Raw genomic sequence first — 23583 nt, forward strand, 5'->3', positions numbered from 1 at the left:
TTGCGATACATTCAGTCAGATGTTACAAGCAATTTTTTGTTTTACTGAATTTATTGTAAGAATGTTCAATAAACAATCCAAACTGATATGTAGCATGTTTAACATGAGGTATCTGAACCATGATGGAGGGATTTACAGTTCAATGGTGGAAACAAAACCTGTTCCACACTGCTGCCAGCTAGCGGGTGGCGATTAAATTGCACAAAACGAAAAGAAAATACACAAAAGTTTGCATGTAAATTCTTTCAAGAATTAGATACACGGCTTTTGAATATTGATGTAATAATCACAGGAAAAAATCACGATATATTGCCATATCGATATTTCCGATACACGGTTTTTGAATATCGATATAATATTGCTGGGGAAAAATATTACGATATATTGCCATATCGATATTTTCTTACATCCCTACTAAGGAGTATTTTTAAATTAGGATTTCTGTGTTTCTGATTATAAAGGTATTAGAAGTTACACAAAATTTGGTCAGGTCTGCGTTTGCAAAAATCTTAGATTTACTTCTCTTGGATGAATGGGGTACCGAGGTCATTCTGAAGAGAACTGGGTTTAAAAAGCAATGACAGTTTTGCAGAAAAAGTCCAGTTTTAGCCATTTTGCAGTGATGCCCCAGTGGGTTTTAATTAGTTTAATAAAGTATTTGAGAGAAAAATAGCTATATTAAGGCAGAATTTGTTTTCCAAGGCAAAATAGACCATTGATTGCCGTGTAAAAAAAACATTACATGCAAAAAAATGTATAAAACTGGAAAACATTTTTACTGTCATGTATTTACGTTTTAAATTTACATAGCAGAAGTTATTTCATGTGCCTTTTGAATAAGCATGCTTATACAATAGAGGTAATTAAAGTATATTAAGCTGATATTACATACAGGTTTAAGTGTGTTTTTATTTTAAAGTGCAAATACGTTTTTACTCTTTCTATTTTATCCTTTAATCTACAAGAATTTGCATTCAAGCTTTTGTAGTTTATCTTGTTAATAAACCAGTTAAATTTCTTAATTGTTTGAGCCAACTTGTAGTTTCAGTGTGTCGCCACTGGAGAGCAGCAATACCCCACACATGTCTGGAATACGAGCTAAAGCGGTATTTGCAATTAACTGTAGACTCCGAGGGAAATTTCCCCCCCCCCAAGTTATTTAAAATTAATTAAAAGATAATTACAAAAACATTTATCTGTATTGATTAGATCTGGATGGAAACACAAATCTGTTTTTTAGTTTTAGCAAACGAGAGTGTGGAAGACAAGATACTCCAGTACTTTTGGCCTTCAAAATAAAACAACCCTTAAATGACATGGGGTCTCATTTATCAAACATTGTGTAGAATCTACTAAAACCATACTTGAGCTCAGCAAAAAAAAAAAAAGTACTTACGCCAAGTAGGTTTGTGATTATCAATCATGGAGTACGCACAGCTGCATGCAATCTCCGCTTCATAGATCGGAGACTAACGAGAATGTTTCTCAGTTGCATTTTAGTCACATCCCGCCCTCACCACGCCCACTTACTGCCATAAATAGTCAATACAACGTGCATTGTGGATCTCATGCATATACATAAGCCGGCTGTTGCAGCGCTCCGTCAATGACATGGTGACCGTAGATCAAGGCAGATCAAGGAGGCGCAATTTCACAGAAGCAGAAGTTTAGGTACCTGTGGGTGAGGTGGAGAAATGAAAGCAAGTACTTTTGCAAAACAAATAAGAGAAAATCCGGAGTGGCACAGTGTTGCTGAAGCCGTCAATGCTGAGTTCTTGTTCTTCAGAGAGATCTGTGGCGGATATAAAAAAATGATCCGATCAGGATTCGATCCCAAGACTCCCGGGTGAAAGTCACACGCCCCAGGGGCTCAGGGGCCTCATTTATCAAGGTTGCTTATGCACAAAATGGGGTCGGAAAACTGTGTAAGCAACTTTCCACGCAAACTTTGGGATTTATGAAAGAAAACTTAGCGGAAAACTGTGTGTAACTTTAAGTTGACTAAGGACCTGGCTTACGCACATGTTGGACATGGAGAGCACCTGCAGTGCTGCTGCTGAGAAGGATACAGTTATGAAATCCTGCAGCATTATCACTTGTACTGTTTCGTTTTCACACAGAACAAGACCCCCCACACGTGCGCGTACACACACATGCGTGCACATTCTCACACATACACACACACAGCCTGAAGCGCAGAATACGGAATGCAGAATATCAGCAGGGGGACAGATTGAGACAAACTCATGAGTCTGACACTGTCCTGTCACTGTGACCCGATTGATCATGCGCCCTGGCTACATGCAGGGGAGATCTCTGTTTGGCTGACTGGTTAAGCCGGGCGTACACTGTGCGACTTTTTCACTCACAGCGTTCAGCTTCAGCTCAAACTGTACGACTTCCTCGCAGGGCAGATCTCACGAGTCATTCGCTCACACTGCACGACCCAGTTCTCGCATGCGACCTGACTGCTCACACTGTACGTCTGGTAGCAACACGCCGGCCCTAAGAATATGCTAAAAATAGCCGTTTTTACGCAACACGACAGACTTTTTTGTCTTGTTTTGCCTGTTGTCCTTCGGGAGTGCTGCAGGAGGACACACAGGGATTTATGGGGGTTGGATGAGGAAAACGAAATAAAGAAAGTAAATCTGTGTTTTGTGATCAGTTTAATTTGACATGAACACGACAAACACGCTTTCTTGACAATCTTTGTGAGTAAAAAAACGTGTAGAAACAAAAAAGAACAGCGTGTGTTATTAGGGAAATAGCGAGCGAGCGGCGTTGATGCAGGATTGCGCATGCGCACCGTGAGCGGTTCTGATACATTTTGGGTCGCAGCTGCTCGCAGCGCCGCTTCAACAGTGCGATACCGTCACGAGGGACGAGCGAAATTTCAAACACGCCAGAAGTCCGTGCGACCTCACGACTGCTGATCGGCAGCTGGTCACGTGGTGTTAATCGCCTCTCGTAACCCCCTGTACACTACACGACCGCTCGGCGCAAAACTCGCCCCGATGTCGTGATTCTCGCACGACTGGAAAATCGGCTCAAAAAAGTGAAAAAGTCGCACAGTGTACGCCCGGCTTTAGTGTGTGTGACATTAACCTGGGAGTCTGGGAATCGAATCCTGATCGGACCACTTTTTATATATCCGCCACAGATCTCTCTGAAGAACTCACAACATTGACGGCTTCAGCAACGCTGTGCCAATACGTGGATTTTCTCTTATTTGTTTTGCAAAAGCACTTCCTTTCATTTCTCCACCTCACCCACAGATACCTAAATTTCTGCTTCTGTGAAATAGCGCTTCCTTGATCTGCGGTCGTGATCGAAATTCTGCAACAAGCCGGCTTATGTAAATGCATGAGATCCACAAGGCGCTTTGCATTGACCATTTATGGCAGTAAGTGGGCGTGGTGAGGGCGGGATGTGACTAAAATTGAGCTGAGAAACATTCTCGTTAGTTTCTGATTTATGAAGCGGAGATTGTGTTCAGCTGTGCATACTCCATGTTTGATAGATCACAAACCTACTTGGCGTAAGTACTTTTTTTTTTTTGCTGAGCTTAAGTACGGTTTTAAAGATTCTACGCAATGTTTGATAAATGAGACCCCTGGACTTTTAAATTTGCCCTGTTGCCAACATAGTTAGGTGACGAGAAAGCCAGAATATCATCCCTCAAACAAACAAACTCAAAAAACTCATTTCTTTGTATATTGTCCGTAAACAAGATGAAATCGATGAGCTAAAGTAGGAGCTTCTGTGCTACAAACAGATCCAATGCCCTCTGGAAGATAAAGGGATAAACTACATCTGTAGGTTTAGAGCAGTGGTTCCCAACGTTTTTGACTTGTGGACCCCTGAGCCATTTTCTCGTATCACGTGTACCCCCTTAGTCAAACGTGTTGATGATCCCCCAAAGTAGAAAAAGCAAAAATGCAGGCAAAAAGGAACTGTTCAGTTTTTCCACCTCGTCTCAGGAGCTGAAAAATAAAATCCCCTCTATTCCTGAGTATTAATATGAAGGAGGAAGGAATTACTTTAATAAAGTTACAATAGTCACTTTGTAGGTACATTTTTGTATATTTTTTCAAAATAAAATGTTATATTTGTGGCATTAGCAACAAGGAAACTTGTTCAGTTTCTCCAGTTTCCTAACTTAGAATGGAATGAAACTTGTATTTTTGCAACACTGTCAGATACAAACGTTGTGAAGAGTTAATTGGGGTTTTCACATATGGGACTAAACGTTCTAAACCCAGGTGTCTACAAACCCAGAGGTTTTCCGTTGACAATTATTTATAAATTGAGAGGTTATTTTACGCTTAGAATTTACCATTAGAATATTTTAGCCTCCCTTCTCAATAAAAGAAGTATTAATAATATTTTACCATTCTCTCTCTCTCTTTTTTTTTCTTCAAAACTTTATTGAACAAGGTGATAAGTATATAAACAAATTGCATACAAAATTTAACAAAGAAGATGAAACATATGCCAGGGGGTGCACTACAGAACTGTTACATCGAAATAAATTATAGGTGGTGCAAATAGTTATAGTTTTTAAAGCTTTTTTGTTTAGTGATCCACTAATCAATTTTATGTAAGATAGTGTCACTATAATAGTGCTTGAAATTAGGTTTTTGGTTACTATACTTGCATTTGTGGAGATAGAATTTAGCTAGAATAATTAACAAATTTATAACAAAGTATACATCTTCCTTTCTGTGCTTGCGAAAAAAAAATACAACATTTTCCCATTTTAAAATGAAGTCCTTGCAGAGCTGTCCGATAATAAATCTGCTAAACTCTTTCCAAAACGTCGTAGCATGTGAACAGATCCAGAAGAGGTGCTGAACGGTCTCAGGGTGGCTTCCACAAAAACAGCAATTCACATTGTCCCTCTTAATCTTTGTCATATAGTGATTAGCTGGGTAACATTTATGAAGTATTTTGAATGAAATCTCTCTCTCTCTCTCTCTCTCTCTCTCTCTCTCTCTCTCTCTCTCTCTCTCTCTCTCTCTCTCTCTCTCATCCAATCAGACGTCACGGGCAGTATGAGCTTCTGATTGGTCAGTGAGGAACAGGAAGTTATGGGCTGACCTGACAACTCTTTTGGAGAGAGGGAACATGGTGTAACGTAATTTTTCCACAGATAACCCCCTCGGCAAATTGCTGTTCCTCAGGTCTTCATATCCTCCGGTAAACTTTCTGTGTCAAGGTAGAGTTGGAAATCGATAAAATATAGACGCTCCGTGTTTCCGCCTGACCGGCAGCGAGCAGCTCAGCTAGCTTCTTATGAAACTAGCCGAGCTTGATCTCCTACCAGCCGGTCTACATTTTCTTCAGAATGACGCGGTTAAACTTTCCTAAATGTTTCAGTCGGCACGAAGGGCTGCTGGCTCTAATTATGATTAAGTTGTTAACTTCGCTCAAACATTGCATAGTTGCTTACCTTTGAAACATACGGAAACAAAAACTTTTAAACAAACCCCTGCTAGCATAAAGCGAACCTTAAATTGTTTTGTTTTGTTGTGTGTGTATATTATGAAAAAGGGACATAATTTAATGTGTTTTAAGTTTTCTAGACTGTTCCATGTAATAACTAGATGCATTGTTTATGTCGGTGCGGCTGCGTTTTTGGTTTTTAGCCCCATTAATGGCCTACCGGTTCTGTCCAGTTTGCTCCTAGCCTAGCTGTCAGATGGACGGTGGCCCGGAGGTGCGAAAGGAGGCTGCTCCTTACTGCTGCGCCACCTGTGAGGGAGGAGGAGAGGTCCCGGGTCTCAGCGTGGCACGGCGCTACACGAAGAGCCGCAGTCTGAGCGCCTCCTCGGCCAGCAGCTACTCAGAGTACAGGTGAATGTGGAGCTCACACACCCACCTGGGTGGTCAGGTGTCCCTCTCCTCATTATTGTTTCTTTTATTCAACCAGTAACCATGTCTCCGGTTCCATCAGGGTCAGCGTTTTTGTTGAGTCACAAATGCAAGGCGCAATCTTTTCATTTGCGTTGATTCAAGAAAAAAAAAGAAGAAAAGATTTCAATGCCAGAGAAACTGAATCCATCTGGGCTGGGTTCACTCTGTGGACATATCAGTGGGATATCCTGGAAATTACTACAGAAAAAGAGGGCATACATCTGCAACCAGTGTGTTCCTGTTGAAACAGAAGCAGATACAGTAGCAACAACTTGAGAACAGCATTTATCTTTTCACAAATGATACTTTCAGACCCAGATTAAAGGGGAAAATGCTAGAAAATTGCATTTAAGGCATTTTAAACTAAGCATTTTAATGTTTAGTAGGCAACTTATTGTTAATTGTCCGTGAAACTTATTTACTAGAAGGTACTTGTTGCTATGCTTCAAAACAATATAAAACTAGCAGATAATAACATGATTTGTGGTATTTCCAAACAGCTTCTGTTTTTAGAAATGATTTTGACACTGCCTTGTGACAGAGCTGGTCTTGCACCACTTGAGAAATCTCCAGGTGTGGGTTTGGTTCCTGTTGCTGTAGAAGGATGTAGAAGGATGCCTTTTGTGTTTGTTCAGAATAGATGTTGCAAATGTTTTGTTTTCTTTGTCTGAGGTTTCTTAGAAATGGGAACTCACTAATAAGAGTGCACTTGTCCAAGATATTAAAATCTACACCCAACATGAATTTATTCATGATGGCAACTGCGATTGACTTCACATTAATAGGAAAGTGGTTTCTATTCATCTGCTAGGAGGGCGGAAACTTTGAGTAATGAAAATTTTTAATTTTATTTATGTATTTGGTTAAAATTTCACCAACAACTTTCTTACTTTCGTTAAACACTCCCAATATTATTTATCGTTGATACTGTAGGGCCTGGCTTTGTTTAATGTCGCCAATTGTAATAACACTTGGAAAAACCTTTCAAAATAAAAGAGGGTTCACAGTAGTGAGTAAAAGCTTAAATGACGCCTACTTTCTTGATGTTTTTGCTTTTAAATGGGAAACAAAAGCTTTAGTTTGAAGGGAAATGGTGAGAGTCTGGCTGCTTGGAAGCTAAAGGATGGATGATGAAAGTCGAAGGGTGTGTTGTGAATATGCAGATACAATGTCAGGGTTTTTCCTTTTCTTTTGTTTCTCTCTCACACACACACACACACACACACACACACACACACACACACACACACACACACACACTTTTTGTTCCAACTTCCTTCTTCTGTCTTACCTGGTAAATGTTGCTTAATCCCTAAACTTCTCCATTTTTCTAAGAGGTAAGAGAGTCTAAAGAAAAAAACAAGCCAGTTAAGTTTTTTTGTGCCCGTTTGTTTTTATTACAGCTGTTGCAAAAATTAGTTGTTTTTGTTTGACTTGATGTAATCTGCTGAGTTTCCTCACATGGGAATCTTGCAACTAATTGGCATATTGAAGTGAACTCAATTGGATTGTTTACTTTGTAAAGTACTTGGAGACGACTCTTGTCCTGGTTTAGCGCTACAGAAATGAACTGAATTGAATTGAAAGTGGGTCATTTTAAACAAAACCATGAACACGTTCATGTCTAACAACGTTGATAATCGAATTCTTACTAATGCAGCTTTAGGAGCGCCAGGGTGTAAATTCAGCGGGTCCGACTAAGAGGATTTGTTGGCTGGGCCGATGTGAAGCAGCATGAAGGCTGCGTTTGTTCCATCAGAGCTCAGCATCGCCGACCTTTCACCCCTAATGCAATTAGACAGTTTTAACAAAGCCTTATGCAAACATTGTGTTGTAAGGGTTCATTTGAGGTTGTTGTACAAAAACAAATACGGTGAGAAATACTGCAGGGTGAGTATCTAAGGTAACTGTGTTTGCATAGCCCGATCAGCCAGCGTCGTGCTTCCTTATGGGATGTAGTTCTACTCAGAATTAGCTCTCTGTGTAGAATTACAGAGGACGAGACTGGCTAGTGTTTGCACTGCAGCCATGACAGATTAGAGTATTTCACAAGGAACCAGTGCACATTTTCATGGGTTTTTAATCTCCTGGTTAATTTCATAAAGTATTAATCATTAAGTAGCACTGAGGTGGTAGAAGATTTTATAGAGCACTAGATATTTTATCATTGAAAAGGCTTGGGCCTTTTCTTGTCTTGTTAAAAAATGAGGCTGTTTGTGTTTAAACCTGGATTCTTTCTGTCTGTTTTCAGGAGGAATCAGTCACTCCACGGACCAAGCCCCGTCACCACGTTCGGTCCGAAGGCCTGCATGCTCCAGAACCCCCACGCTGTAATGTAAGCTGAAGAAAACATTTTTTTATTTACACTTTTAGAGTATATATTAATTTTTTTCCGAATTATAATTCTGAGTGCTGACTGAATATGCTACATCAGACCTTGAATTACATTAGTCTTTGCTGCAGTTATTGCAAATAACCATCAAGAACACCTAGAAGAGAGGAAGGGAAGTCTAAACTATAAGATAAATCTCAACACGGCGAGACGACGATCAGAATATTATCTAGTGTTTGATCTTAAAGGGACTTTACGGAGTTTTGAATTTTTATGCTCGTGATTGCCCCCTCTGGCCAAAAGCGTAACGGCAGCTTCAATAGGAGGCTCGTGCACGAGGCGCGCATGCTGTACGTGCACACTCCTTAATGAAAATAACAGCTGAGTGAAGCGTCAGCTTCACAGAGCTCTGAGAGCTGACAGTCCCGTGTGTGGGTGGGTGGGTGGGTGGGTGGGTGGCCCGAAGGACAGAGGGCAGGAGAACGCACAGCTAATTAAGTAGTTTGCTTCTGTACCTTTCTCTTCAGCACAGCCGACAAAGGTTTATGATGGGTCAGTCCTCCTGCATGCTCAGATCATTCCCTTCCCTTGCTTGAAAAATTGTTCCAAAATGAAAGTTGAACCCACATCTTTTTTATCTGTGAATTGAATGCCGTTCGGCGAGTCTCAAATAAAAATTTGGGCATCTTACTGTAAAAAAAATATATCATTACTGTAAAAAAGAAACTCTAAAAAACTGTGTTCTCACCCAGAATCGAACCAGGTCTCCTGCACGAGAGGCCGATGTCTAACTAGATGAGCTAAACCACCACTGACGTATTTGGTATCTATAATATTTATATCCTTGATGACAGCTGAAACAACGTTCAAAGAATGGTTCGGAGCGAAAACGGCTATTTTGTTGCTAATTTGCAGGAAATATCTAGAAGAAAGTAGCTAAGGGTCCTCAGAAATGTAGCTAGGTTCGTCACTAGGCGTTAGGAACAGCGACAAAGTGGCACTACCTCACTCTCTGCTGCTAAAGCTACGGATAGCAAATGCTACGGGCGATGCCTGAGCGTGAACGCGCATGAAGCAGCCTGCTCGACCCGAGCATCTCTCTTTTTCTGTGATTTTACAGAAAAACAGGCAATCACAGTAAAAATGCCAGGGCTCATTCTACAGGACCAGGGCATTGCAGGAGAATGTATGAAGAAGACATTTATTATTTCTATACATGTTTTGGCTGTCACACTTCCATAATGCCCCTTTAATAGAGAAACTGATTTCCTCCTGAGCAAGTTTTCATGGAGCGTTTCTGAAGTCTGGGTTTATGAGAAGCTGTCAAACTCCAGATTATTTACGTATCACCTCCTCTTGTGTAACTTCCATGTTTAAAACAAAAAGTCAAACAACTAACTGACAACTTACACATCACAGAATAATCTTGCATATTAGTTCTTAATCTGTTGATCCATAATGAAGCAAATCAAGCAGGTCAAGGAAACCAAACTAATACCGGTAATTCTACTGATACAGGGCTTGTGTACTTCTAAACCAGGGTTAGGGTTATACAGTTTGAATTTAGCAGATTCATCTATTATTTGGGAGAAGAAAGTTTTCTAAGTTTGAACTAGTGATGCACTGATTCTGGTTTTGATGGCAGATACCAATTTCTGATCTGCTGATCCCAGTTAAGAGGTCAAAACATCCAAATGGAAGATCTGTTGCTGACATTACAGTGGTGTGAAAAATGGTTAGCCCCCTTCCTGATTTCTTATTCTTTTGCATGTTTGTCACACAAAATGTTTCTGGTCATCAAACAAATTTAACCATTAGTCTCAGATAACACAAGTAAACACAAAATGCAGTTTTGAAATGATGGTTTTTATTATTTAGGGAGAGAACAAAATCCAAACCTACTTTGCCCTGTGTAAAAAAGTAATTGCCCCCCTTGTTAAAAAATAACCCAACTGTGGTGTTTCACACCTGAGTTCAATTTCTGTAGCCACCCCCAAGCCTGATTACTGCCACACCTGTTTCAATCAAGTGTGACAAACATGCAAAAGAATAAGAAATCAGGAAGGGGGCTAACCGTTTTTCACACCACTGTACGTTTGGTGCTCAGTAACGTGGATGCGTAAGTGGCTCTTAATGTAATAGACGTGTTTGATCCCAGATCACAAAATCACAGGACAATTGCAAGGTCACGCATGATTTCGGCAGTTCAAACAATAACAAGCAAGAAGAAAGATTGCAGCTTGTGTCCAAAAGATCTGTGGTTTATTTTCTGTTCTTTTTACCTTCGCCAAGGAGGTGTCATTGGTAATGTTTTTTATTATGTTTACTAGGGATGGACAATATATCGGCATCGGCCAGTGTTAGTCATTTTTTAACATATCGTCATCGGTTCGATAAATAAAACCAGGCCAATATTAACAACCGATATTTTTTCCATCTTGTCTCCATTTGTTTGCCTGTTTCAGAGGGTGAGGGGGGTGATGTGTAGTTGTTTAGTCATGTGAACCGTGACTGAAATCACCTCGGAATCGTAAATGTGTGTGTTGTGTGTACATATATTGGTATCGGCAAATATCGGTTATTGGCCATAACAGTGATCTTAATATCGTATCGGCCCCAAAATTGCATATTGGTGCATCGCTAATGTTTACACAACAATTAATCTGCTCTGTCGTTTATTTTGAAATTTGCCAGATGCAAAGCCTTTTAAACAAAAGTGCATGTTTGTTAAAAGCGTGGTATCACCATTTGTCGTCATGTTAAACTTAACTTTAACTCAGCCCGGACACACCGGTGACCCAGTGACACTCTTTGCCCACGTTTCACTCGCTGATCTATTTTAAAAGGATGAGCTTCTTTAAAGCTGCTAAACAGGTTAAAAGTAGTAAGACGGGGCTATCTTTGCTGCTAACAAAGGTTGGGTGGTGCTGTTTTCAGATGACCAGTTTTCTAAATCTGATTGTTTACGTGAATGCTTTCACACATTGTGTGTAGTCGCTGGGGGCAACATGCAGTGATTCAACACCGAGACACTTTAGATTTTCTGAACTGAAACGTGTCATCTTGGTGGTTCTTCGTGGAAGGGTGAGGCTACTGAACACGCAAACGTGGATCAAAACGACTTTGTTTTTGAGCTCCAGGTAAGCATAACTGCTGTAATGATGAATTATCCACCTGTCATCGCGTATAGACTTGAAAAATATCCGTTTTACTCAATTGTTCTCTTTGTCAGTGTGGGAATGATAATTTGTGAAGATTTCAGAATTTTTGGAATTGCGGTACAAATGGAAGTTATTTAGTCTTTTTGTTTTAATTTAGTAAAGAATGTTTGCTTCTTCTTAGGGTTTCTGCAGGGCCTGGCTTATTTTGTCCGAAGGGGTTGCGGTTAGTTCTTTTTAAGTAGGATTGTGTAGTTTTAACAGCAGTCGGTGGGATACTTCAAGAGTCAAGCTAATGGAACAAGTTGTAGTCGATCCTTATAAACATCAAATCAAAGTGATTAATTTGTTATTATGAAAATCTGCTTTTATTTTCTCCAGTTTGAAGATGCAATAAGTCAGAAATTTACAAAGAATAGTCACAAAACAATCTAATGTCTCAATCACTTCAGAGCCCTTTGGGTATAATAAAAATGAAACACTGATTCAGGTGCTGCACTTAAGTAGGACATAGGATCAGCAAAATAGCCAGGCTGTAGCTCTCTGATCAGTAATACTGACAGCCTTGCTATCTTGCTCAGTCTAATGTTTCAATCATTTTATGATGGAAGGTTAAATTCAAACAAAAAGTTTCTTTTGAACCAGCTGAGGGGTCGCTAGTGTTTGTGTTTTTAAAAAATCCGAAGACGGACATGGGGAGCCTAAGTCTCCTCCCTTTCCGGTTGGCTCATGAGTCCTCGAAAGAACGGAAAAATGAATGCCAGTCAACGGGGCTAAAAGAGCTATTTTCTAATCCGCTTTGCCTTACGCCCTGGATCGCACATTTGTTGTACTGCAGTTTAAGTGAAAAGTACTGATGGGTGTTTTGACTACGCCAGTCGCATAATTTCCACAAAGATAAACAATCAATGATGAGCAAGAGTCTGCTTCTAGACCTGCAGAAAAGGGACACACAACAATACGACAGGAGCAAGCTATCACTGCGTCAACTTGATGAGAAAATCTAAAATCAACATTGTGTGGCCAGGTGGAGTAAGGAGGGCCCGGGCGGGATTCGATCCCCAGACTCCCGGGTGAGAGTCATGCACGTTAACCAGTCAGCCAAAGGGACATCCCCTTGGCCAAGTAGCCAGGGCGCTTGATCAATCGGGACACTGTGACAGGACGCTTACTCGGTCACATCTTCCCCCCTCTTTCCACAAGCATGTCCTCGTGCTCCCGCACAGGGTGCCACAAATTTCACATCCATGGACTTACTTGACAGTACTACATGGATCCTGCCAACAACGCCAATTGTGACCTAGAGGACTGGATACTTAGATCCTAAACCGTAGGTAGTAACCCTTAATGAGACATAGCAGAGGCTTGTTCACAACAATTTTATTCACAAGACACATCACAAACACAGATAAGATTTACTAAGAAACAGATCGGGATAAAAGAGGTGGACGGAAACTAAACGCGAGAGGAGGGAGGAGCGACGACAATGCTGGCCCTGGGACCACACACACAACGCCAGCCAACTACTATTTAAAAGCACAAGGCCGCTGTAGGGAACCGACACAAAAGACATTAATATAAAGGAAAACATCCAGTGCTCCCTTTAACTAAAGCTCATACACACGCCCCCAGTAATGAGTAAAACCCTCGACAAACCCCTACAGTGGATACTCTAAAAGAAGCTAACTACCCTCCCAGAGACAGCAATGTCATCGATGCTAACCACTAGTCTCACGAGAAAGTTTTCCTCCCCTCCCCCTCTCCCGAAGATGACTAATGGTAAAATAGAACTGGGAAAAAAAAAGTTAATAAAAGAACTGGAAAACAGTAGCAGGCTAAGATCTGTGAACAAACACACATTGTTAATCCTATTCTAAAAAGAATATTCTATAAATACCGCAACCAATACCTCATCGGCCTTCAGCTTGCCAACGTAAATTCCTGGTTTTGTTCACCCTTCAGTCCTGCTCACGCTTCACAAAAAGGAACCGATTAAAAATACAACCTTTATTTAACTAAAATAAAGCAAGGCCAGGTCACTCACCACTTAGCTGCACCCACGTCTGCACACAAAGCAAGGCATTCAGCCTTTGCCCCTAGACCCCAGCTGCCCAAATTATAGCGACCTTGTACTGACTCACCTGGCCTCTTCTGCGTCAGTGGCATGGCATGTCCAACCAGAATTACTTCCGGGAACTAAAGTGACCCGGTTACAATTGTTTTACTGAACAATCACGATAATAAATCACAGTGCATTTAGTGTCAACCACAGCCTTAAGACATGTGTTGAACATGCCCAAGTCCATACTTATGAGAGCACCATGTGAGCACCTGTGTGTGTACACGTGCTTGTATATGTAAGGCTTCTCTATAGGAGCGTCCAATAGAGAGTGTGAGGGGCCACAGATCTGCCCCCCAAAGATGTGCAGGAGATGGAGGGAGCTCCAAGTCCCAGAGATCCAGGAGCTGCCCCAGAGCACAGGGACCCCAGGGAGACTGCAACCAGAAAAGCCCCTGCCCCCCTCGAGAGGCGCAGAGGATTGTCCCGAAGGGGCCACAACCAACAACCGGCAGAGCCTCGGGAGATGTCAGCGGCAAGCCCACAGGCACACCGTCCCACTTGCACCCACAGCCCTCTGTGTCTAAGTGCAGTTTAAAATTGGAAGTGGACACCGGCACTCATGATGAGGCTGAAAAATTCCCTGCCAAATGCCGTTGAATGTGCTTACTCCCAAGGCCCTAAGTGTGTTGCTCACTCCCAAGGCCCTAAGTGTGTTGCTCACTCCCAAGGCCCTAAGTTTGTGTTTGAGTGATGATGTGAGTTAGCAGGAGGAGAGAAATGTGTGGGGATGGGGAGGAATGGCTGGTTGGCCTAAGCCCTCCAGGAAGCCAGCTCCCCCACTGGCCCCAATAGGCACCTCTGTTGCCAAAATGCCACCCAGGGCATGGAGACCCCAGCCCATCTTGCCAGGGCCCAAAGCAGCAGCATCGCAGAGCCCTACGGAGTTCGAGGGCACCAACTCAGCCCCACCCCGGCAGAATATCTACTCCCATCCCTGCATTTGCACAATTTCCAGAATATACAAGACATAGGACATCCAGGTACGGTTGGGTCCTTCCCCTCCTGGACATCCTCGTCCCCCGTAATGGGACAGCAGAGGAGCCAAGGTCTACCTGAGCCCGGGCCAGGCGCTGCCGCATGTTCCCGCCTTCTTCCCGGCAGCATACATGTCAGGACCTGACCCCCAAGGCCCTGCTCAGATCCCTACACAGGGCCGGCCACCCCCGAGCCCCCAGGCCCCCACCCAGACCTGCTCAGGGGCAATGCAGCCGCCAGGCAGCAACCCATGTCCACCACCAAGACCCCCAAGGGGCCTCACTCACAACCGCCAGTAGTCCACCCCCCTCATTCAGCTCACATGAACCAGAATTTAAAACAACAGGAGTGCAGTAAAAACAACATTTACACTGACATTTTTGTATCAGATCTCTTCCAGATGAGGGATTTCATCAAAATTGGAGCCCTTTTAGTTTTAATTGTCCCCTAAATGCAAGCACACCATTAAAGGAAGCAAATCACTGCCCCATACAAGCAGTGGTGTCTTCTACTTGTACGTGTGGTAGAAAGGTAGGAGAAAAAAGCATGAAAAACTAACAGATGTCCTAGCAAAGTGGTTACATTTGCATAAAGGAGGTATGTTTTCTCTTGACTCTAAGAACACTAGAAATATGAGAAATATTGGTGCAATATGCATGATTAAAAGCAAGTTAACTATGGACACTCTTGCTATTAATGTCGATGGTTTTTAATCAGCTACAGCTGATTTTATTTTTCATTTCAACAGACATCTAGTTAGATTTAGTGATAATTGGCTTATTTATATCAGTTAATTTGGGTATTTTTAGTATTTTGTCTTCTCTCTTAAAGCACATTGTGATTTTTATTTATCTTTTTGAGGATGGTAAGCTGCAGTGATGAACCTGTTGGGCAGAAGCAGAATACGTGACGTCCCCTCCCACTCTAACCTCTAAACTGGTCCAACTGGACACTTTGTCCTCCGGTATTCATCTGCCTAGTCATTCAAAAAGCATTGTGAGGAACTAGACAATCGTCTACATTTAGTTCTTCTCTATTATTGTTTTTAAATGCTGCAGGTGTTTAATTTAAAATCTTAGACTCCAGATGACATCAGAGGGACGTCTGATTGGTTAATATTTTTTACGTGTTGTTTAATGTTCATGGTCTTATTCTTGATGAATAGGTCCTAACCAAACATTAAACAGTCAGATGAGACGGTCCCTTGCTCCTCTGTCTTCGTTGTTGATTTTAAATCACAACACTTCGTACTGCCAAACGAGGCGTATCACTCTGCTCAGAGCCGTGGTTATGTCAGCACCGCTTAAAAAGTGAAAATACAACATTCCGACGGGTATTTGTTGTTCGGTTTCTTTTGACTACTTCACCTATTTGACAGCCTCACTTAAAAAACACACACTCATTCTAGCTGTCCTGCAGCTTTCTTTAACCCTCCCACTGTCCTAATGGGTGTGACCCCGCGAGGAAAGTTGACTATTGAGCAGGATTGATGGTTTATCCCTTGAGGTCCACGTGGCAGGAGTGAGCACCACCTCACCCCTGCCACGTGGACCTCAAGGGATAAACCATCAACCCTGCTCAATGGTCAACTTTCCTCGCGGGGTCACCCATAGACAGTGGGAGGGTTAAATGAACATGGAAAGCTTTATAACAAAAAATAGATGAGCATTTATTATTAATGGGACATTATGTGCATCCAGATCCAGGAGAACTCACCTTCTTATGTTTTGCAAATCCTGATTGGTTCCTAGAAGATTCGTCACGATATGTATCGCCCGTTTCATGGGTGAAGTGAAGCAGCATTAGTATGCGAACATCTCCAACTACCCTTCATTTGTTAATAAAATTACTTTCAAAGAGTGAAAAATCAGGAAGAGCTTCTGAAAGCCTGAGAAACCTTATTAAGATCATTTTTAAATCAAGACAGTAAGAAATTCTGGCTCCGTAAAAACAAAATATAAAGAAATTAATAAGAATTTTATTATGTTTGAGGATTAAATACGGTTATCTGCAGGTAAACGTCTAGTGTGCAGAATCTTTCCTCCTTTTGCCTTCACAGCTTTAGTTTTATCGTTGCTGAAACGGGACATCAGGAAGCTCACTCCCATTCAGAGATTATCCCATAAATGTAAATACACAATCAGTACTGACCAGTTTCATTGTCTTCTACCCTGTAATGGGTGCACACACACACACACACACACACACACACACACACACACACACACACACACACACACACACACACTCACACACACACACACACACACACACACACACACACTCTCACACACACACACACACACACACACACACTTCTGTCTTTCTATCATAGTGAGGACCCTCCATTGACTTCCATTCATTTTTGTGATTTCACCATGCCTAACCCATACTCCAACCCTAACCATAACCAACGCTGATCTATTCCTAACCCTAACCTTAACTAAAACTTAATTCACACCATACCTCTGACTGGTATAGTAAGCTTCTGATACGCTTCTAAAAAAAAGTGAGGACCCAAAAAAATGTCCCCACTTTGACAAAATGTTCTCAATTTTTAGGGAAAATGTTCAAAATGGTCCTCAGTATGTACAAGAACACACACACACACACACACACACACACACACACAGATCTAATCTAAAAGGTGATCTCTATATTTCAACAGTAGAACCTCCATGACATCCTGGATTAGTGCAAACAACGAGTTGAGCTAAGGAGTTACTCCAGCATCAGGAAGATTTATTCTGGTAAATTGTCGGTTAAATATTTTCCAGAGTTATATCAATAAATACACACAGCAGTGAAACTGTAGATTACTGAACTATATTGGGACACATGATGGAGCTAAGACCAGCTGAGAACTCATCAGCTTGGAGCTCCCAGTGGAGCACAAATGAAATATTTAAGAAAAGTAAACAAACTGTACCGATTTTGGTTCTGAAGATGAACAGAATCCTCCTCTATGTCCAAATCGGGTCGCAGGTCTTCTGAGTCAAACGGTCTAAAACATGTCTGCACCTCTGGTAGTGATATCCAGCACGCACACACACACACACACACACACACACACACACACACATGAACACACACACACACAGAATGAGGTCATGCAGGTTAAATCACCTTCCTGTTACTATCACTCATCTGTGTGTTGCGCCCGCAGCAGCAGTGTTGGGTGTGAGTCACACCTGGCCAACAAGGAAACTCCTCCTCTAAAATGACTAGGTCCATGCAACAACCCAGAAGGGGCGGGGCTTAAGTCGTGTGCACCGCTTTTATAAGGCGTGAGCTTTACCTCAGGAGCAGAATCCACGAGGAGAGTTTAGCCTTAAGTCCTCTCTGGGACAAAAATAGCTGATCCTCCTGCTCCGACCGCCGCGCTCCAGCAGACTTCGTGTTAGCTGCTCCAGCGTGTTTGCCTTTTTAGGAAGTTGTTAGATGCAGAATGAGTTGCTAGTTGTGAAAGAAAGAAGAATCAGGCATCAGGACAGAGCGTCTTCCTCCAGCTGGGACATCTCGAGTCGTGCGGTCATGAAGTTTAACCCGTGTTTAGTGGAGGAGACACCGGGAAGCCATGGAGAGAACAAAGTCTGGAAATGGTGAGGGATCCTCTTTCTCTTTAGAAAACGGGGTCAAATTTTAACACATATTTATATAAAAGAGCCTCACTGCTCCTTATAAAACATATTAAACACCATAAATCACACATTTAGACTCAACAAGCTCCTTTCTGCTCATTGTGCTTTGAAATGATTCTATAAAAGACATACCTGGAGTCTGCAGTGATGTGGATGCATGCAGCTGGTGGGAATTGTGCCTGATCACAAAGGAAAAGTGGTTTGGACCGATCTGGATGAAAGGGGGAGGTCGGGTCGTGGGTGCTTTGAGAAGGAACCGTTCATGAATAGATCAGAGGTGGCTTCCTCTGGTCCAGACGAGAGCCGCTCTGCTTTGTCGTTTATCTGTTTGGTTTCTTTGTTGTCGGGTGTTTCGAGGTGAGAAACAGGAAGTGGATGTTTCTTAATGATGCTGTTTTCAGGCTCAGGGCGTCGGATGCTGGGAATGTCACTCTGACAGGACCTGTGTTCTGTTTAAATAAAAACATTCCTTTCGTCGTTTTCTCGATCGTCCAGCAGATCGCATCAGTCCTCCAAACGAACGCATTCTCCACAGCTGATTGAGATCAGATGGTTTTAAACTCAACAAAACAGTTGAAACTTAGTCCTTCCTGCTTTTTACCGTTAATGAACTCCGTTCAAATCACGAGATGTTTGTTCAGATTTGAAGGTGGAGAAATCTTGTGACTTATGGGGCAGTCTCTCTCTGTCCTCGCTTAAGATTTATAGCATCAGCATATGCATCTAAATTAGCCCGGCTTTAACTTCTAGCAGAAATAAAGCCGTTGTATTAGAAATAGAGCGTCTGCTGTTCGCTCGGCTGTGTGTGACGAATGAAAGCTGCGGCTAATGAACATAAACAGACTCGCTGATTGTGGGAAGGATGCACCCTGCAGCAGTTTTTCCTATTTTAGCTCTTTTCCTTTTTCCACCTTCGTTCAGGATTCGTCCCGGTCAGCGTGCGGTCCGTCGAGTCATCCTCAAGCAAGCATTCTCTCTTGGTTTAGTGTGACCTCGTAAGACCTGTTGGATGTCCTATCAGGAGCTTTCACAATTATTTTTATCCTTTCATGTTGGCATTTTTACATTTGTTGTGTATGAAAACATTTGAATCGCCTGCAGACTCTGCAGAGCAACAGAGGGACATCACAGGTAGACTTTAGTCTGATGTGATCATTAAACTCACCGTTTGTTCGTTTTTAAATGTGTTTTTTATTCAGGCACATTCAGGACCCCGCCAGCCAGAAACTAACGTGGAACAAGCCGCCAAAAAGTGTCCTCGTCATAAAGAAGATCCGAGACGCCAGCCTGCTTCAGCCTTTCAAAGAGCTCTGCATCTTCCTCACCGAGGTACCCGAGCTCTTTATTTATTTTATAACAACCTTTTACAACCATGTCCACCAGGAACATGGCTGTTTTGTTTGTTTGTTTGTTTGGGGATAGCACGTGTCATCTCTGGTTTGGTTGCAGGTGAAAAACATGATTGTTTATGTGGAGAAGAAGGTCCTGGACGACCCAGCCATTTCAGGAGATGAGAACTTTGGAGCCATCGCTAAGAAATTTTGCACTTTCAGAGAAGGTAAAATATAAAAGCTGCAGCTGTTCAAACATCTGCGTTACAAGAAAAGCTGATAATCGTGTTCATCTTTGCAGATTTCGATGATCTTTCTAATCGTGTTGACTTCATCATCTGCCTCGGTGGAGATGGAACGTTGCTTTACGCTTCTTCGCTCTTTCAGGTATTATTGTTAGTTGAACGGCGTTTCTCTCTTTCCCCCAGCCGCAGCATCAACAATTCTCTGCTAACTTCTACTTGCAGGAGAGCGTTCCGCCAGTCATGGCTTTTCACCTGGGTTCGCTGGGTTTCCTGACGCCGTTCAAGTTCGACACGTACCAGTCTCAGGTCACGCAGATCATCGAAGGTACAGAACGCCGTCCGACCCGCCCGCATTCTTTTTCCTTTATGTCGCCTTACACTGCCGTCAAAGACTCTCATGCATACTTGCGCTGCAGGCAACGCTGCAATCGTGCTGAGGAGTCGCTTGAAAGTCCAAGTTCTGAAAGAGAACTGGGAGAAGAAGGACACGATGGATGAAAAGAGCATCATCCTGACCAACGGGGACGCGGAGAGTAGCCGCAAAGTCATGCAGTATCAGGTAATTTCTCTTCTTGAGCCTGGTTTTAATTCTTTGCTGCGTTTGATTAGCATGAACACTAAGTTCAGACTGTCAGACACCTGCAACCAGTTTTGCTGCATTTCCTACTGAAAACTGGTCAAAATAACTAGTCATGCAATGTCCTCCAGTCTGCTTGTTGAACAGCATTAGTGAGCAGTGACGTTACTGCCTGCTTCTTTAGGGATTATAGTATTTTTGCTGCCGTCAGACAATGTGGTTGCAGGAGCCTCGTGTCACCGGAGTCTACTTAACAGATTGTTACTGATGTTAAACTGTGACGTGTGTGTGTGTGTGTGTGTTAGGTGCTGAATGAGGTGGTGGTGGACAGAGGACCCTCCTCGTATCTCTCCAACGTCGACCTCTACCTGGACGGACATCTGATCACCACGGTGCAGGGAGACGGTGAGTACACAGGTGATGTGATCAGTGCTGGCCTGCAGCTCTGATGGCAGGAAACGATTGAAGGAAAAACAAACGGTCTGGTTTGTTTTGGCCACCTTTTGAGTCGTCCTGTTTGCGTTCCCTCAGGTGTGATCGTATCGACACCCACGGGCAGCACAGCGTACGCGGTGGCAGCAGGAGCCTCCATGATCCACCCCAATGTCCCCGCCATCATGATTACCCCCATCTGCCCCCACTCGCTCTCCTTCAGACCCATCGTGGTGCCTGCTGGAGTGGAGCTCAAGGTATCTAGACGCTGCATCTTCTGCCATTGGAGGTTTTTGGTTTAAAGGGGGAATATGAGATGTTTTTTTTTGCCATTCGGACAAACCGCTTTTTGAAAATGCACAGCTGCGAGGTCCGACCCCCTTCTTCAGCTCTGCCAGCTGACAGAAGGCAGGCTGCTTTCATGGACAGCCACTCCATCACCTTAAAGAATACCAACCAGAACAGAACATGTAAAAAAAGAATGAAACGTTCAGTCTGACTCTGGCTTCACTTCCTGTTCAGCTGCACAGTTCGTGCACACAGAAGGTTACATGCAGAGGTGGGAGGAATGGTCATTGGGCAGTAAGATGGATGGAACAGGATCAATAAACTATTATTATTTTATTAATCATTACATTTATTGGTTGCCCGTCGGTAAGTGAACATTTCTAGCAATATGGCAAAAAAAGCAGCTCATACTGCACCTTTGAAGAACACGTTTTCTTTGTACCAGTGTCGTTAAACTGTCTTTCCTTCACAGATAAAGCTGTCGCGTGAAGCCAGGAACACGGCCTGGGTGTCGTTTGATGGGAGGAAGAGGCAGGAGATCTGCCATGGAGACAGGTGTGTCCACGTCCTGAGCTTTAAGCCCCTCTGTTGCTGCCTCAGCGCTCTGGCTTTGTTACATAAACTGATCAGAAACGTTAATTGGCTCCAGGCCGTTGTGCCTCCTGAGACGGGTAAAATCACAAGTCCTTTCTGTGTTTCAGTATTACCATCACTACATCCTGCTTCCCCGTTCCGTCCATCTGCTTCCGTGACCCGGTGAACGACTGGTTCGAGAGCCTGGCGCAGTGTTTGCACTGGAACGTGAGAAAGAAGCAGAACTACCTCATCTCGGAGGACGAGGAGTTCTGAGACGAGCGTTTCCAGGACTCGGGACCAAAGCTTGACCCGCCTCTGCTTCTGTTATTTGGTCTTTTAACAGGTGGAGGGGTTTTAAACCAAACTCCACCCTGTACAGTCTGTCCATATCCGTGGCCTTTACATGCAGATGAATGCATTCCTGCAGAACGCAGCAGAAGTGGGAATAACAAGTGAGCCATGTGTAATTACTGATTTTTTTATGATTGATAGTCGTTTAATCTGCTGAATTTAAAAGAAAACATGAAGGCAGAAATTTCACAGGAAAGCGATCTGCATGAAAGGACATATTGTCACATTTCTCTAGATTAATAATCTGACACCGTGGTATTTTTATAGGAAACGAGCTGCAGCATCAACAAAGAGCTCATTAGAGATGGTGCTGCAGGTAAATAAAGGACAATCAACTCTTACATCGGTCTTGAGCCAAAATGTGCTTCAGGACTTGCTAGGGTCAGCTCCAGCACTTTTCCCGTTTTCAGGAAGGCGTTGGCTACTTACTGAAATAGGCGGCGAATCAAAACTCTTTCTGCTGAGAGGAACGCCGAGCTGCAGTGGATGAATAAAAACCAACTCCAGTTTATGTTAAACTAATAAAGAAAAGTGAATTTGAGGATGTTGCGTTTAAGGGCCCGGCTGTGCCTTGAAACACTTCACCGTTAATGTACAGACATCTTATTTTTGAGGTTTACGTCGTGGTTTTGTTTTTAATCACAACTTTTGCACAAATCTGTGTTTAGCGCGTCGTAACGACGACCGTGGTCGTCTCCCCGGGCTTCGCAGCTGAACACGGTTGATTTTTGAGTCTCCGTGGCGCCAGCATTGGGAGGCAGCGATCATTCCAGTCAGAGACCAAACTTCAGGTTTTAGTTTCTGGTTTTAGAGATTTGATTTAAGCAATAGCCAAATTTTATGAAGCCCGCCGTTTTAGGCCCTGTGTGCGGGATTCGTGTGACTGTTGAGGACTCGTTACACTTTTACAGCCCGTGTGGAGACCTGTTTTACAGGTTCTCTCAGATGTTAACTCGTACCTTTGTTACGCCTGTTTGAACACAGAAAAAAAACCTTAAAAGCAACCATTCCTTTCTTGTGCGTGCGTGTTTATAAATGTGATTTTGAACGTCCACGTTTATTAACTGGTTTACAATGTAAAATAAATCTGAGGAAAAGTCACAGATCAGTGAGGGATTATCTAAAGCATTCCAGGACAAAATTGTTTGTCTTGTTTTTTTTATTGTGTAGGAAAGAAACTTGTAAATAATGTGAATGACACTTCTTTTCTATTAAAACATTTGTAGGTTTCTCTCGCTAAGTGCTTTTCACTTTTGTAACTAAGAGCCTGTAACTTCTAACTTTTGTATCAGCAAGTTTATTAATGTGTCTAATTTGCTATTTTTTCTCCCAGAAATCTTTAATAAACACAATGTTGAAGCAGAATGTTTTATTTTTTTTTTTTTGTCTTAATAATTTTCTTAAGATGATATCAACTTACCTTTGGGTCAAACAGGGCAAGCTAACACTCGTGTTTGTTTAATAGGGATTAGAAATAAATGACAATACATTAAAACATCGCTAAATTATGTGTTATGATATCGAATTAAGAGTTGTATCGTTTTTTATGAGAGAATTACATCTGCTAGCTGCTAATAGCTCCAGCTTTAGCTTGTTGGTTCAATCCTATTGAACACAAATAATTAAAACATTTTTT

The 23583-nt window shown here is 42.5% G+C and overlaps 1 protein-coding gene across 1 annotated transcript; it reads left to right on the forward strand.

The window, feature by feature from the left end:
- The first annotated feature begins 5063 nt into the window (after positions 1–5063).
- Positions 5064–23312, forward strand: nadka (NAD kinase a). Its single transcript, XM_015966964.3, has 12 exons — positions 5064–5221; positions 5682–5859; positions 8171–8254; positions 19347–19476; positions 19597–19705; positions 19780–19865; positions 19946–20048; positions 20140–20282; positions 20606–20705; positions 20832–20989; positions 21493–21575; positions 21722–23312. The coding sequence occupies exons 2-12, from the start codon at positions 5705–5707 to the stop codon at positions 21867–21869; spliced, it is 1299 nt and encodes a 432-aa protein (XP_015822450.1). The 5' UTR covers positions 5064–5221; positions 5682–5704; the 3' UTR covers positions 21870–23312.
- Positions 23313–23583: the final 271 nt, after the last annotated feature.

The sequence above is a fragment of the Nothobranchius furzeri genome, chromosome 15, assembly GCF_043380555.1.
Source record: "Nothobranchius furzeri strain GRZ-AD chromosome 15, NfurGRZ-RIMD1, whole genome shotgun sequence".
NCBI lineage: Eukaryota > Metazoa > Chordata > Actinopteri > Cyprinodontiformes > Nothobranchiidae > Nothobranchius > Nothobranchius furzeri.

Coding starts and splice junctions, on each gene's coding strand:
- nadka (XM_015966964.3), top strand. CDS start 5,705: ATGGACGGTGGCCCGGAGGTGCGAAAGGAGGCTGCTCCTTACTGCTGC. Junction 19,477..19,596: donor TCTGCATCTTCCTCACCGAG/GTACCCGAGCTC, acceptor GTTTGGTTGCAG/GTGAAAAACATGATTGTTTA. Junction 20,049..20,139: donor GGTCACGCAGATCATCGAAG/GTACAGAACGCC, acceptor CTTGCGCTGCAG/GCAACGCTGCAATCGTGCTG.